At 44.9% G+C, this 12,282-nt stretch overlaps 1 protein-coding gene across 1 annotated transcript; it reads right to left on the bottom strand.

Moving 5' to 3' along the window:
• Positions 1-9,843: 9,843 nt before the first annotated feature.
• LOC115671203 (transcription factor MYB123-like) lies at positions 9,844-11,806 on the bottom strand. The gene is made up of 3 exons (XM_030592696.2): positions 11,466-11,806; positions 11,181-11,310; positions 9,844-10,674 (listed from the first exon to the last, which is right to left on the bottom strand). The coding sequence occupies exons 1-3, from the start codon at positions 11,596-11,598 to the stop codon at positions 10,149-10,151; spliced, it is 789 nt and encodes a 262-aa protein (XP_030448556.1). The 5' UTR covers positions 11,599-11,806; the 3' UTR covers positions 9,844-10,148.
• Between the last annotated feature and the right edge of the window lie 476 nt (positions 11,807-12,282).

Genomic DNA, 12,282 nt, shown 5'->3' with positions numbered 1-12,282 from the left:
GCAACACTAGTCTGATCACTATCGGCAACATTGTTCAGCTTACTATGAAGCTCACAGTTGGCAACTTTCCCTCTTGGCGAGCACAACTTCAAGCCATTTTAATCGGGCATAATCTGCTTCGATTTGTTGACGGCACACACCCTTGTCCGTCACTTGATTCATCCAGATCAGCCAGTCCAGCACGCACATTGTGGATTCGCCAGGACCAGCTGTTGTTATCTGCCATTTTCGGCTCAGTTTCTGAATCTATTTTGCTGCTGATTGCATTCAGCGAAACCTCTCAAGAGGCACCAAAAAAGCTACCAACCTTTATGCCAACAAATCCCATTCTCGGGTAATGTTTCTTAAGGACCAGTTGTCCACAATCGGGCATCAATCGAGGTCAGTTTCCGAATATCTTCAAGAATTAAAGGGTATTGCTGATGAACTCTCCATTATTGATACACCTCTTCAAGATGACGATATTGTTATTCATGCCATACATGGAATTGGTCCTGAATTAAAGAATTAGCGGCTGCAATTCATGCTAGAGAAAATCCTATTTCATTTGAGGAATTACACGACAAACTTGTCGCTTATGAAACTTACCTTAAGCATGAAGAAAAAGCTGTAGAATTTATTCCTGTCATAGCTCAGTATACTGCCAAATCATGCTCTAGTTCGTCCGCTGCTCGCTGGAACGGTGCCCACAACGGACGCGGTGATTCTCATGGTGCCCGCAACAACTCTGGCAGCCAATAGTCTCTCACCCAGCGGGGCAGCCTATCTCAATCTCATGACTCTCGGTCTCTATGTCAATTTTGCGATAAATACGGCCACGTGACCAAGACTTGCTACTGTATCCGAGGTCGTCCAAATACCGAACCTGTTATGCACCACACAACTGCCACACTCTCAACCTCGCAATGGCTTGTTGATTCAGGAGCGTCCTACCACGTCACCAACGACTTAGCAAACCTATCTCTCCACTCGGAGTATGAAGGACCAGATGACATTGTGATTGGCGACGGAACAGGTTTGAGTATTTCACATGTTGGAACGATAAAACTTGTGTCTCCCTAAAACACCTTTGTTTTACCTAACACACTTTGCGCACCGTCTCTTACTCAAAATTTAATTTCCGTCTCTAAATTTTGTGTCCAAAATAATACCTCTATTGAATTTTTTGCCACGTTCTTTTTGTAAAGGATCTTCGAACGGGAGCGACGCTGTTGCGTGGCGAGCATAAGCACGGAGTTTATCGGATGCCACTCTCCCTACGGCCACACAAAGACCAACCTATGGCGTTCATAGGAGAGAAAGCGACTGGCATCGACGTTTGGGACATCCTTCTCTCTCCATTCAAAATTATGTAGTTAGGACATTTTCATTACCCATAAGTCCTATGTCCAAACCCGGGGGAAGAACAACAGAAGTGCCAAAAGTTGTGTACGGAGCTCACTTTGGTACAAAAAGTTCCATTTGGATCACTTAAGTGCCAAATCGGAGGAAAAATGATCATTTTGGTGCCAACGGCAAGAGATTCCGGCCAAATTAATACGTGGCATTTATAATTAAATTTTTAATCTTAGTTGGATTTTTTTTAAAAATTAGTCTACGTGGCATCTCCACGTATATATTTCGATTTTTTAAATACTTTTCTGAATTTTTTTCTTTTTTTTCTTCTTTTCTTTTCTTTCTTCTCCCTTTGGTCACCACCGGTGATCGGAGGCCGGCCACCGGCTGCCTGGCCTCGCCCGGACGAGGCCGCCGCCGCCCGCCACAGGCGAGGCCCGGCCGACCCTTGCCTAGAGCGACGGCGGGCAAGCCCGGCGAGTCGGCCTCGCCTCGCATGGGCGAGGGCGAGCCCCGGCGAGTTTCCCCTCCCAGGATCCGGCGAGGCCGGCCGTCGCCCGGGCCACGGCGGCCCCGCCGGTGCGTCGCCTTCCCCGGGCGACGCCCGGCGGGGCCGCCGTGGCTCGGGCGATCCCGGCGGGCCGCCGTGGCTGGGCGACGGCCGGCCTCGCCGGATCTCGGGGAGGGGAAAACTCACGGGGCTCGCCGCCCATGCGGCGGCGAGGCCGACCTCGCCCGGGCTTGTCCGTCGCCCTCCACGGCGAGGCCCGCCGACCCTCGCTAGTGGCGGGCGGCGGGCAAGCCACGGCGAGGTCGGCCTCGCCTCGCATGGGCGAGGGCGACCCCTGGCGAGGGCTCCTCGCTAGATCCGGCGAGGCCGGCCGTCGCCCGGGCCACGGTGGCCCCGCCGGCGTCGCTTCCACCGGGTGACGTCCGGCGGGCCGTGGCTCGGGCGACGGCCGGCCTCGCCGGACTGGGCGAGGGAGCCTCGCCCATGCGAGACGAGGCCGACCTCGCCGAGGCTTGCCCGCCGCCCGCCACAGGAGAGGGTCTGCCGGGCCTCGCCTGTGGCAGGCGGCGGCGGCCTCGTCCGGGAGAGGCCAGGCGGCCGGTGGCCGGCCTCCGGTCACCGGCGGTGACCAAAGGGAGAAGAAAGAAAAGAAAAAAAGAAAAGAAGGAAAAAAGAAAGAAAAAAAAAAAAGGAAAAAAGAAAAAAATTATTTAAAATAAAAAAATGCTGACTGTACGTGCTGACTATATCTCTGGCGAGCCACATCGGCTTAAGAAATTAATAAAAAAAGCCAAGTCGGATTTCCGGCCAAACTGACCGGAGTTGGCACTTAAGTGATCGTTTTAAAAAATTTTTGGCACTTAAATGATCCAAATAGAATTTTTGGCACCAAAGTGAGCTCCGTACACAACTTTTGGCACTTCTGCTGTTCTTCCCCCATCCAAACCCATTTCCAAATCATACTGTGATTCGTGCCAATGCAATAAAAGTCATCGTTTGACATTCAATGTTTCTACTCTCTCGAGTCAAAATCCACTAGAACTCCTATACATCGACGCTTGGGGTCTTGCTCAAGACACCTCGGTTGATGGTTTCAAATATTACGTTTTATTTGTCGACCATTTTACAAAATGCATATGGTTTTATCCTATGCAAAAAAAATCCGACGTTTATGCAATTTTTAGTGCTTTTGAACCAATTGTCGAAAAACAATTTCAACATCCTATTATCTCTATCTACTCCAATAGAGGAGGTGAGTATCTAAAACTCAAAACTTTTTTCACCACACACGGTATTTCTCACTTCACCACTCCTCCTCACACCCCGTAACACAATGGCATCGCCGAATGGTGACATCGCCATGTTATAGAAACGGGCTTAACTTTACTCCACAACGCATCTCTTCCAACCTCGTTTTGGTATTATGCCTTTCGAACCGCTGCATATCTTATCAATCGACTACCTACCCCAATCCTTCAATATCAATCTCCATATCAAAAAATCTTCAATCAAAAGTCGAACTATCTCAAACTTCGAATTTTCAGATACTTATGCTATTCGTGGCTTCGCCCATATGCCCAAAACAAGCTTAATAACCGTTCCCGTTCGTATATATTCTTTGGTTGCTCGCTCTCTCAAAGCGCATACAAATGTTTCGAACACCAACCAAATGCGTTTACACTTCTCGTCACGTTGTGTTCCATGAACACATTTTTCCATATGTCACAACAAACTCCTCACCTCCAAACCCATTACCACCTACGAATCCCACATGGATCCAACTCCAAATCACTGCCCAACAAACGAGTCCAGCCTCGCCTCCTGTCTCATCACCGATTCGATCACAAGCTCCTACAACTGCTACCGACCTACTGACTGCTCCCTACGCAACAGCTGCTTCTCCAGTTCGTAGCACTGACGCCACCAATAACCATCCTCAACCCGAACGACAACCTTAGCCACCACTCAACCCACCCACAACTGACCCCTTACCTAAAACCAGGACCAACTTAAACCAAAATAACACACCACTGTCTACCATAAACCCCACCCCATCAGACCCACCTCCCTCATCCTCTAATCCACCACCACAACTGGCCCTACCACCACCTCCACCAACCGCAACCCGCAGCCATCCAATGATTACACGATTAAGGAATAACATCTTCAAACCCAAACAAATTCATCACACCACTAAATATCCTCTACCCGACACCATCGAACCAACATGCGTTACTCAAGTCTTGCAGGATGCCAAATGGCAACATGCCATGTCCGAGGAGTTTAATGTGCTGTTGCGCAATGAAACATGGGAACTCACCCCTAACACAAATTCCAGCAATGTTGTTGGTTGCAGGTGGATCTTCCGGATTAAACGCCGACCTGACAGCAGTATTGAGTGCTATAAAGCGCGTCTCGTTGCCAAAAGCTTCCACCAATGCCCTGGGATTGACTACAAGGATACCTTTAGTTCCGTTGTCAAACTGACCACCATTCGTGTTGTGTTTTCTATTGCATTGAACCGAGGATGGTCACTTCGGCAACTTGATGTCAACAATGCGTTCCTACAAGGGGATCTCATGGATGAAGTATACATGACTTAACCTCCGGGGTTTATTGATCCGACTCGACCGAACCATGTATGCAAATTGAGGAAAGCTATTTACGGATTAAAACAAACGCCAAGGGCATGGTACACCGCATTGAGTAAATTCCTACACACTCACGGCTTTCATAGCTTCCACTCCAATCCATCCTTGTTCATTTACACCATGGGTCCAATTACAACATTCTTTCTTGTCTACATTGACGATCTCGTCATCACAAGCAATGACACCTCTTTCATCACCAAATTTATTGAAGCACTGTATACGCATTTCTCTGTGAAAGATTTGGGAACACTTCATTACTTCCTTGGCATTGAAGTGATCCTAACTAAGACAGGTATACTTCTCTCTCAACATAAGTATATCCGTGAGATTCTACAAAAACATAAAATGAATGAAGCCAAGGAGGTAGGCATTCCACTGGCAGTGGGAATCAACTTATCTGTCAATGATCCAGCTGAGGCAACCAATGCAAGCGAGTATCAAAGTCTTATTGGGGTCCTTCAATATCGCATTCTCCGTCAACAAATTATCTCAATTCATGCAACGTCCCACTATCACACATTGGGATGTTGCTAAGCGACTTCTCCAGTACTTAAAAGGAAGCATATTTCATGGGTTACATCTAACACGCTCCACAACATCTATTCTTCATGGGTTCTCTGATGCTGATTGGGCAGGTAATGCAGATGACCGATCATCCACCTTTGCATTTGTCATCTATCTTGGCCCTAATCCAGTGTCTTGGAGTGCACGGAACCAATGCACAATTGCCCGGTCTTCGACCAAAGCCGAGTACCGAGCTGTTGCCATCGCCATAGAAGAACTACAGTGGGTTTGAAATTTGCTGTCCGAACTTGGCATCTAATCGATCACCACTCCAACTCTGTACTGTGACAACATCGGCGCCACATATGTATGTGCAAATCCGGTATTTCACTCCCGAATGAAGCACATTGACTACCGAATGAAGCACATTGCCATAGATTACCATTTCGTTCGTAATCTAGTTGCAAGTGGAGCTCTTCGCGTCTCTCACATCTCAACCACGGATCAACTTGCAGATGCCATCACAAAATCATTATCCAAACCTCGGTTAAGTTATTTGCGACCCAAGATTGGCATCTTCGATGGAAGTGCCATCTTGCGGGGCGTGTTAAGGATAATGGCACAGATCAAGGAATCAAGATCAAATCAAATCACACAAGTACTAAAGTCAAGGAAGCATCTAACATAACAAGCAAGTGCTAAGATCAAGGGATTGTAAAATTCAATTTGATCGATTTTGTAAGTTGAATTTGATTGATTCTAACGGCTTGTAATCTTTTGTATAAATACATGTACTCAGCGCATGGAAAATGCATCGGTTGCATAAAATCTTTTAAACTTTATACCATCTTCCTTCGATTGTGGAGAAGTTCTGGCCTAGGCATACTCTAGGTCCCCACCCAAGTGGATAGAATGCCAACTGATGCTTTGAAGCATTCGTGATGCTGTCGGGAAATCTCTCCAGTCAAATTCATCTCGATTGTTGCCCCAAAGCTTGGGGTCGAAATGAAGCAGCAGAGTCGGAAGTAGGATGTCCACCCCGGCGGGGATCGACATTCCTCCTAAAGTGGTATTTTACGAGTGTCGGTAAAGGGCGGTCATGGGTCAATGTAGTCTCATGACTTCGTGTAATATCATCAGTACCTGCGAAAGAATCACTTGAGCCAGTGTTACTCACTTGCATACGCTACATAGTTACTGAGAAAATTTCCCATAGTGAAAGTTCACTGCCATCTTTTTGGGCGATCCTCACTAGGAACTTAGTAAATAATGACTATTAATTGAGACATAGAATGAACAAACCCTTACAAATTTTAGGTGATTAATCTCATCGATATCAGGAGTCCGTTTTTCACAAGCCCGTGACACCTCCTCTCTTGCTTTCGCTTGCTTCTCGGGTTGCATAAATAAGACGACCATCGTCCAAGCATATAATCTGTTGAAAGCATATATTCTCTTTTATGAGACCAATCTTCGCATTTCTGGAGATAATGAGACCGACAGTTAATTCTCTGTTTGAGGAGACCTGTGATGTCGTCTATTACTCGACAACAAGACGATTTTTTTTCTTTTTTGGGTTGAACACAACAAGACGATTCAATATAATAATTTGGTAAAGATTTTGGCCCACATTCGCTTGTGATGACCCTTTCTTCCTGGATTCATCAAGAGCATTCGGCCACCTCGAGATCCGATTTGTTGCCTTTTTTGGTGAGACTTTCTGGCAACGATGGTGTCTTATCTGGTAGATGAAGGAAGCCACTCGACAGTGAACCGTTGAACGACAACAAGAAAACATTACAATCATCGAAGTCAAAAGACTGAGGGAGATAAAAACCGGCAATAAAATGTCCGGAGCTTGAGCTTGAGGTGATTTGTGGCCTCGCAAAGATCGGCCAGACCAGTCAAATGAGCCCCCCTTCGGCCCTCAACAGCCAATGCCCATCCCTCGAAGCCTCGCTCCCAAAAACATCGAGCAGCACGGGGCATCCGAACGAGGAGACAAATGGTCGAACAGGTGGTGGCCATGCCTCGGAGAGCTCGACCCGTGAGGCAAAAGAAGCCGGGTCTCCGGGCAGGAGGGCTCCGGAGAGGAAGAGGAAGAGAAGAGCGAGGTGCGGATCGAGATCCACGAGCAGGTTCTTCGAGGGGCTGGCGAGGCAATTGGTCGAGCACCTGGAGGGCCTCCAGAGGGAGTTCCTGGAGGCGGTCGAGAAGATGAACCGAGAGAGGGAGGAGCGAGAAGAGGCGCGGAGACGCGAAGAGGCGGAGAGGCGCGAGAGCGAAGCCGCGGCGGGAGCGCGCGAGCGAGCTCTGGCTTCGGCCAGAGCGGCGGCGATCGTCTCGTGCATGGAGAAAATCGCAGGCCAAAGAAGGGTCGTCGGCTCGTCGTGACCCATCTTGGTCCGAACTTAGATCACTGATGCTAAATTACTGGTAGAGAAAGAAAGTGCAATGCTACACTGCAAAACAAGAGTGAATGGCACGGGATTTTCGGTTTTGAATAAATTAGACTGCGATTATGTGATCGTTTTTCTTTTTATCCTCTATTTTTCTTAATTAAGGTCTAATTCCCCGAAAAAAAAGGCACAAACTTATGCGTTTAGCCCAATTATGGCGCGGACTTTCATTTGTCTCCAATGAAGAGGCCTTGCAGGCGGTGAGATGGATCTCCATATTAGATAGAAGGCTGCGTAGCCAAACCACTTCACCAGTGGCTACAGACATAGCCCGGTATTCTGCCTCTGCACTGGATTTTGGACACGGGTCCAGGGTCCTGTTTTTTGCTCTTCTAGGCAAAAAATAGTCTCAAAGGAAACGGGGCAGCCTGCCTTTATAGGAGTAGGGGCTTAAAAAACGATCGCATATAGTTTTATCTGGCGCGCCCACTTATAGCACGAAGGAGCTGCCTCCGCTTGCCCTTCGAGTAACTGACAAAGGGCAAGAACCCTAAGTTTCTTTCCCCTGAAACCCTAATTTTGCCCCCAAAATGGATAACCCTTTTTGCAACTGATGAAGCGAGAGAGAGAGAGGGAGAGGGGTTAGCTTTTGATGAAGGCTTGACGAAACGGGGTTGTTTCTTCAATTTGGACAGTAGGTTAGCAATGATGTAAGGCGCCCAGTCCACGTCCATCGACATGTCGGCATTTTTAGCGATTATGACTTCGATAATAAGTTTGCGCTCTTTTTTTTTAAGACAAATGAAAGTTCATGTTGGAATCGGGCTAAACCCATAAGTTTATGGTTTTTTTTTTTTTAGAGAATTAGGCCGTAAAACTCATGGCGGGAAAGAATCCCCTCAATTTAGGAAGGTCCAAGGATAACTGGACAAATACATCTGGGGCCGAATTTGAGAGATCCTGCTTGCCTAGGTCATTGTCTAAATGCCATCTTTCTAAAGTCAAGATGCCCCTATTGGCATTAAAAAATAAATTAAACAGAGGATTTATTTTTATTATGGTCGGTCCAAGGAAAGGGAAAGTGACAAGCTGATTCATCTTGATGGGTATAGCCCAACTACCATATCAATATTTTGATTGCATGGATGATGCCACCATCCACCGACACTATACGAGCGGTCTAATTTATTGAATAATCTGTAAGTTATCAATATTACATTACTTTCAGGTTAGTTATTAATAATCGGGAATAATACAAATGGTTCCTAAGCCTTGGTTCGATGCGCAACGCCGTCTCCGAACTTTGAATTTATTCAATGTGATCCTTAGACTATTGGTTAATGTCTGATCTAGTCCTTAGATTATATGAGAATGTTCAATGTCGTCAGTCCATTATATTCAAGTCAATGGAATCTGTTGATGTGGCTTCTAATACTTAAGTTTGAATGGTGGAAAAGAAAAAAAAGTTACATGTGGATTATTCACGTAAGATATTCATCTAAAATCAAGATTTTATAATTCACGTCATCAAATCACGATGGACATATTAACAACCTAATTTTTTATTTTACTTTCTAAAATAGATGGATAAAAGGATGGACACGTTGACTTATCATTTTTAAAAATCTAACTTAGCATATAATAATCCACATGGTCATATAAAGTCTAATTTGTCATTTTGAGCAAAGGGAAGGATTACATTGAGCATTTATCAATAGTTTGACTTATCATTTTTAAAAATCTAATTTAGCATATAATAAACCCACGCCATCAAATAAAGTCTAGTTTGCCGTTTGAGCAAACGGAAGGATTACTTTGAACATTTACCAATAGTTTGGGGGTCACATCGAATAAATAAAAAGTCAATGGACCATATTGCGCATTGGACAAATGTTTATTGTGTCATTTTACCTTCATAATTCATAGGTTTCTAGATATTTAAACGGCCTTGCTGGTTCCATCGGGACATTGAATTTGATTCAATCACACCTTGGACAAAAACCAGGGATGATGTAATCCAAGAAGCTAGATAAGTAGACTTCAAGATCGAAGAGTTTTCTTCATCAAGAAGTAGCTGCCCTTATTGACTCTCAATTGAAATCCCATTTTTCTTAGTGCGTTGCATAGAGAGGCAGAGCAAAATGTCAATAAGGCAAAAGTACCGTGCGGGCTTGAAAAGTTATCAATGAAGTCATTTTCTTCTCTATAATTATGGTAGTTGCACTATAATAATAATTATGGCTCGAGAATGAAGTTTGGTATCAAAATCGGACCCCCATTACTTGCGTCAATCTTCTTCGTTTCTCAAAGTTAAAGAAGCACATGTAACCCGGTGTTTTCTTCGTCTTTTCGAATCGGGTCTTATAAAAGCGGAACATCATCGGTTGCAAGAATCAAGCAAAATGACGAAGAGCTAAAACGCACAAATGGCACATTTGCTGCATTGCAAAGTTAATGATATACATCGTTTTATTCAGATTAAATCGATCGTCGCTTATTGCCACGGTATAAACACCAATACTTTGGACAAAGAAACAAGAACATAAACGACTAGCTAGTCAAACACAGCTCCAGAACGCTAGCTGATCGAAGACCATAGGCGTTAATGATTGCAGGACCAGCCAAACTTGAGCATTGGTTCTTTAATGGGTTCATCCCCAGAGTTAAAATCACTGTAGCACAAAATGGTTCATGGATCCAATTAAAAAGCAAAGTAGATTCGAACTTGCAGGTCAATTAAGCTTTGAATTAGAAACCATCCTCACTGGCCCAACTCCTCATCATCTCTTCTGAGAAGCGGAGAGGCTGATCCAAAGTATTATCAAACTGGCACAGCTCCCAGAACTCGGACTCAGGAACATCAGACAGCAAGAGCTCGCTCAGACTGAAGTCCATCGGCAGATTCCCGAAGTCCTCTTCCTCCGACAAGATCAATGGCGATCCCTCGCTGGATTTCGGCACTGCATATGCGTAATCCCCCGCCAGATCTTGAACCGAGGCGAAATCTGTTACTGATGCTTCTGGCTGTGGCTCTGGATAGACAATTATCTCATTGCACTCTGCCGTTTGGGGCCGAACCGCGTCTGGGTCGATGTTAGCTGCCGATGTTGGCGTCGGATCTTTGCTGGGTTGTTTAGTCTTGGGCTTCTTGGTCTCATCCTTCTTAGGTTGCTTTGGTTCTTCTCCTTTCACCTTCTTTCCTAAGGTGGTGTTCCAATAGTTCTTGATTTCATTGTCTGTTCGCCCTGGAAGTCTTCCGGCTATCAAAGACCATCTACAAGGTTAAACCAGCAACAATATGCATCATTACGAGTAAATCGAACACTAAGCTTTCAGCCTATTATGCCATTTTAGTACTCTTGGTAAAACTCTAGCTCATGGGCTAAGCCTCACTTCTATTCAACTTCTATGCTGAGTAGTGCTAGTGTGCTTTCACTATCAGATCCAAGTTTTGTCTTGTTTTTTGTGCTTGGTAAAAGAAAAGGACTGAGACTACTTCTGGAAGAAATTTAAATACTACCAAAAAATCAGTTACCATAACATGTAATATTCATTGCTCATGGGATTTTTATTTTTTGTTTCTTTAAAGAAGTTAAAGACTTGAAGAGGATCCAAAAACTTTTGAAAGGGATCAAGCCCCCATGAAGTCCAGGCGGTGATCATAAAGAGTTGGCTCTCACAATGATTTTTTGATTGGATTTTCTCCATTAACAGTCTTTTTTTGGACTCACTCAAGTGTTCGCTTTTTTCTTTGTAATGAGAAAAGTATTGGTGAAGAACCTGTTGCCCAGAAGCTTGTGAAGCCTGATGATGAGGTCCTCTTCCTCGGGAGCGATGTTGCCTCTCTTGATGTCAGGCCTCAGATAATTCAACCATCTCAGCCTGCAACTCTTCCCACATCTCCTCAGCCCTAAAACACAGCAAGAACAACAAATTATGTTGCAGAAAATTACAATAACCCTTTTCGCTATTTAACTTATAATCAAGAAACTCACACAAAAACTTCCACTTTGCTCTCGTTCAACAAACCCAAAAACCAGAAAAGTGAGAGAAGCTTTCACTCACCAGATTCCTTAGGAATGTTCCTCCACTTGCCTTCACCGTGAGCTTTGATATAATCCGTGAGGATCAGGTCCTCGAGAACTGTCCAAGCCCCTCTGTTCAGTCCCTCCTTGGTGCAACAAGGACTTCTTCCCATCTTTTCCCCTCTTTCTTTCTTTCTACTTTTTCCCCTTTTTGATAATGGTGGCGGACTTGGAAAGCCCCTTTGCTTTCTCTCTTTTTTCTTTAGGTGCTTCTCCACTAAAAGCTCATTTGGAAGGTTTTGGATTTCTTTTGGTTTCCCTGGGAAAGTGAAGGAAGAAGTTCCTATTGGAGGGCATGGTCACATCCAAGCCCTGCATGTACATATATATATATATATATATATATATATATATGTAGAGAGAGAGAGAGAGAGAGAGAGAGAGAGAGAGAGAGAGAGAGAGAGAGATATGTGAATGGATCAGCTGTGCATTATAAGATAGCCAACTGGTCTTTAGTCTCATGTGAATGCAGGCTTTGGACTCTGCATACATATAATTAACAAATATCATCTTGGGGAGTGACTACTGCACATATCTTCTCTCTCTGTCGCTCTCTTTTTCTAAGTACCCGCAGATTTCTCTAGGCATTTCATCACAGATTGTAATTTGATTTCTTACGAGTGAAAATCTTGGCTTATAGCTGGTGTGAACAAGAACCTGCTGCGGTTTTTCTCGAGAACCCGTGCCTCAGCAATAGCATGGTTGAGATTTATTGTGTACTGCTTGTGTCGATGGGCCATTTTTTTTCTAATATTCAAGGTTGCTAAGCAATTATCTTTTCAGAACTTTTTTGGTGG

This window comes from Syzygium oleosum, unplaced genomic scaffold, assembly GCF_021117445.2.
Source record: "Syzygium oleosum isolate NSW1041296 unplaced genomic scaffold, Sole_v2.1 Sole_v2.21, whole genome shotgun sequence".
Classification (NCBI taxonomy): domain Eukaryota; kingdom Viridiplantae; phylum Streptophyta; class Magnoliopsida; order Myrtales; family Myrtaceae; genus Syzygium; species Syzygium oleosum.
The sequence above is the reverse complement of the archived record's forward strand: the minus strand, read 5'-3'. Positions and strand labels throughout refer to the sequence as shown.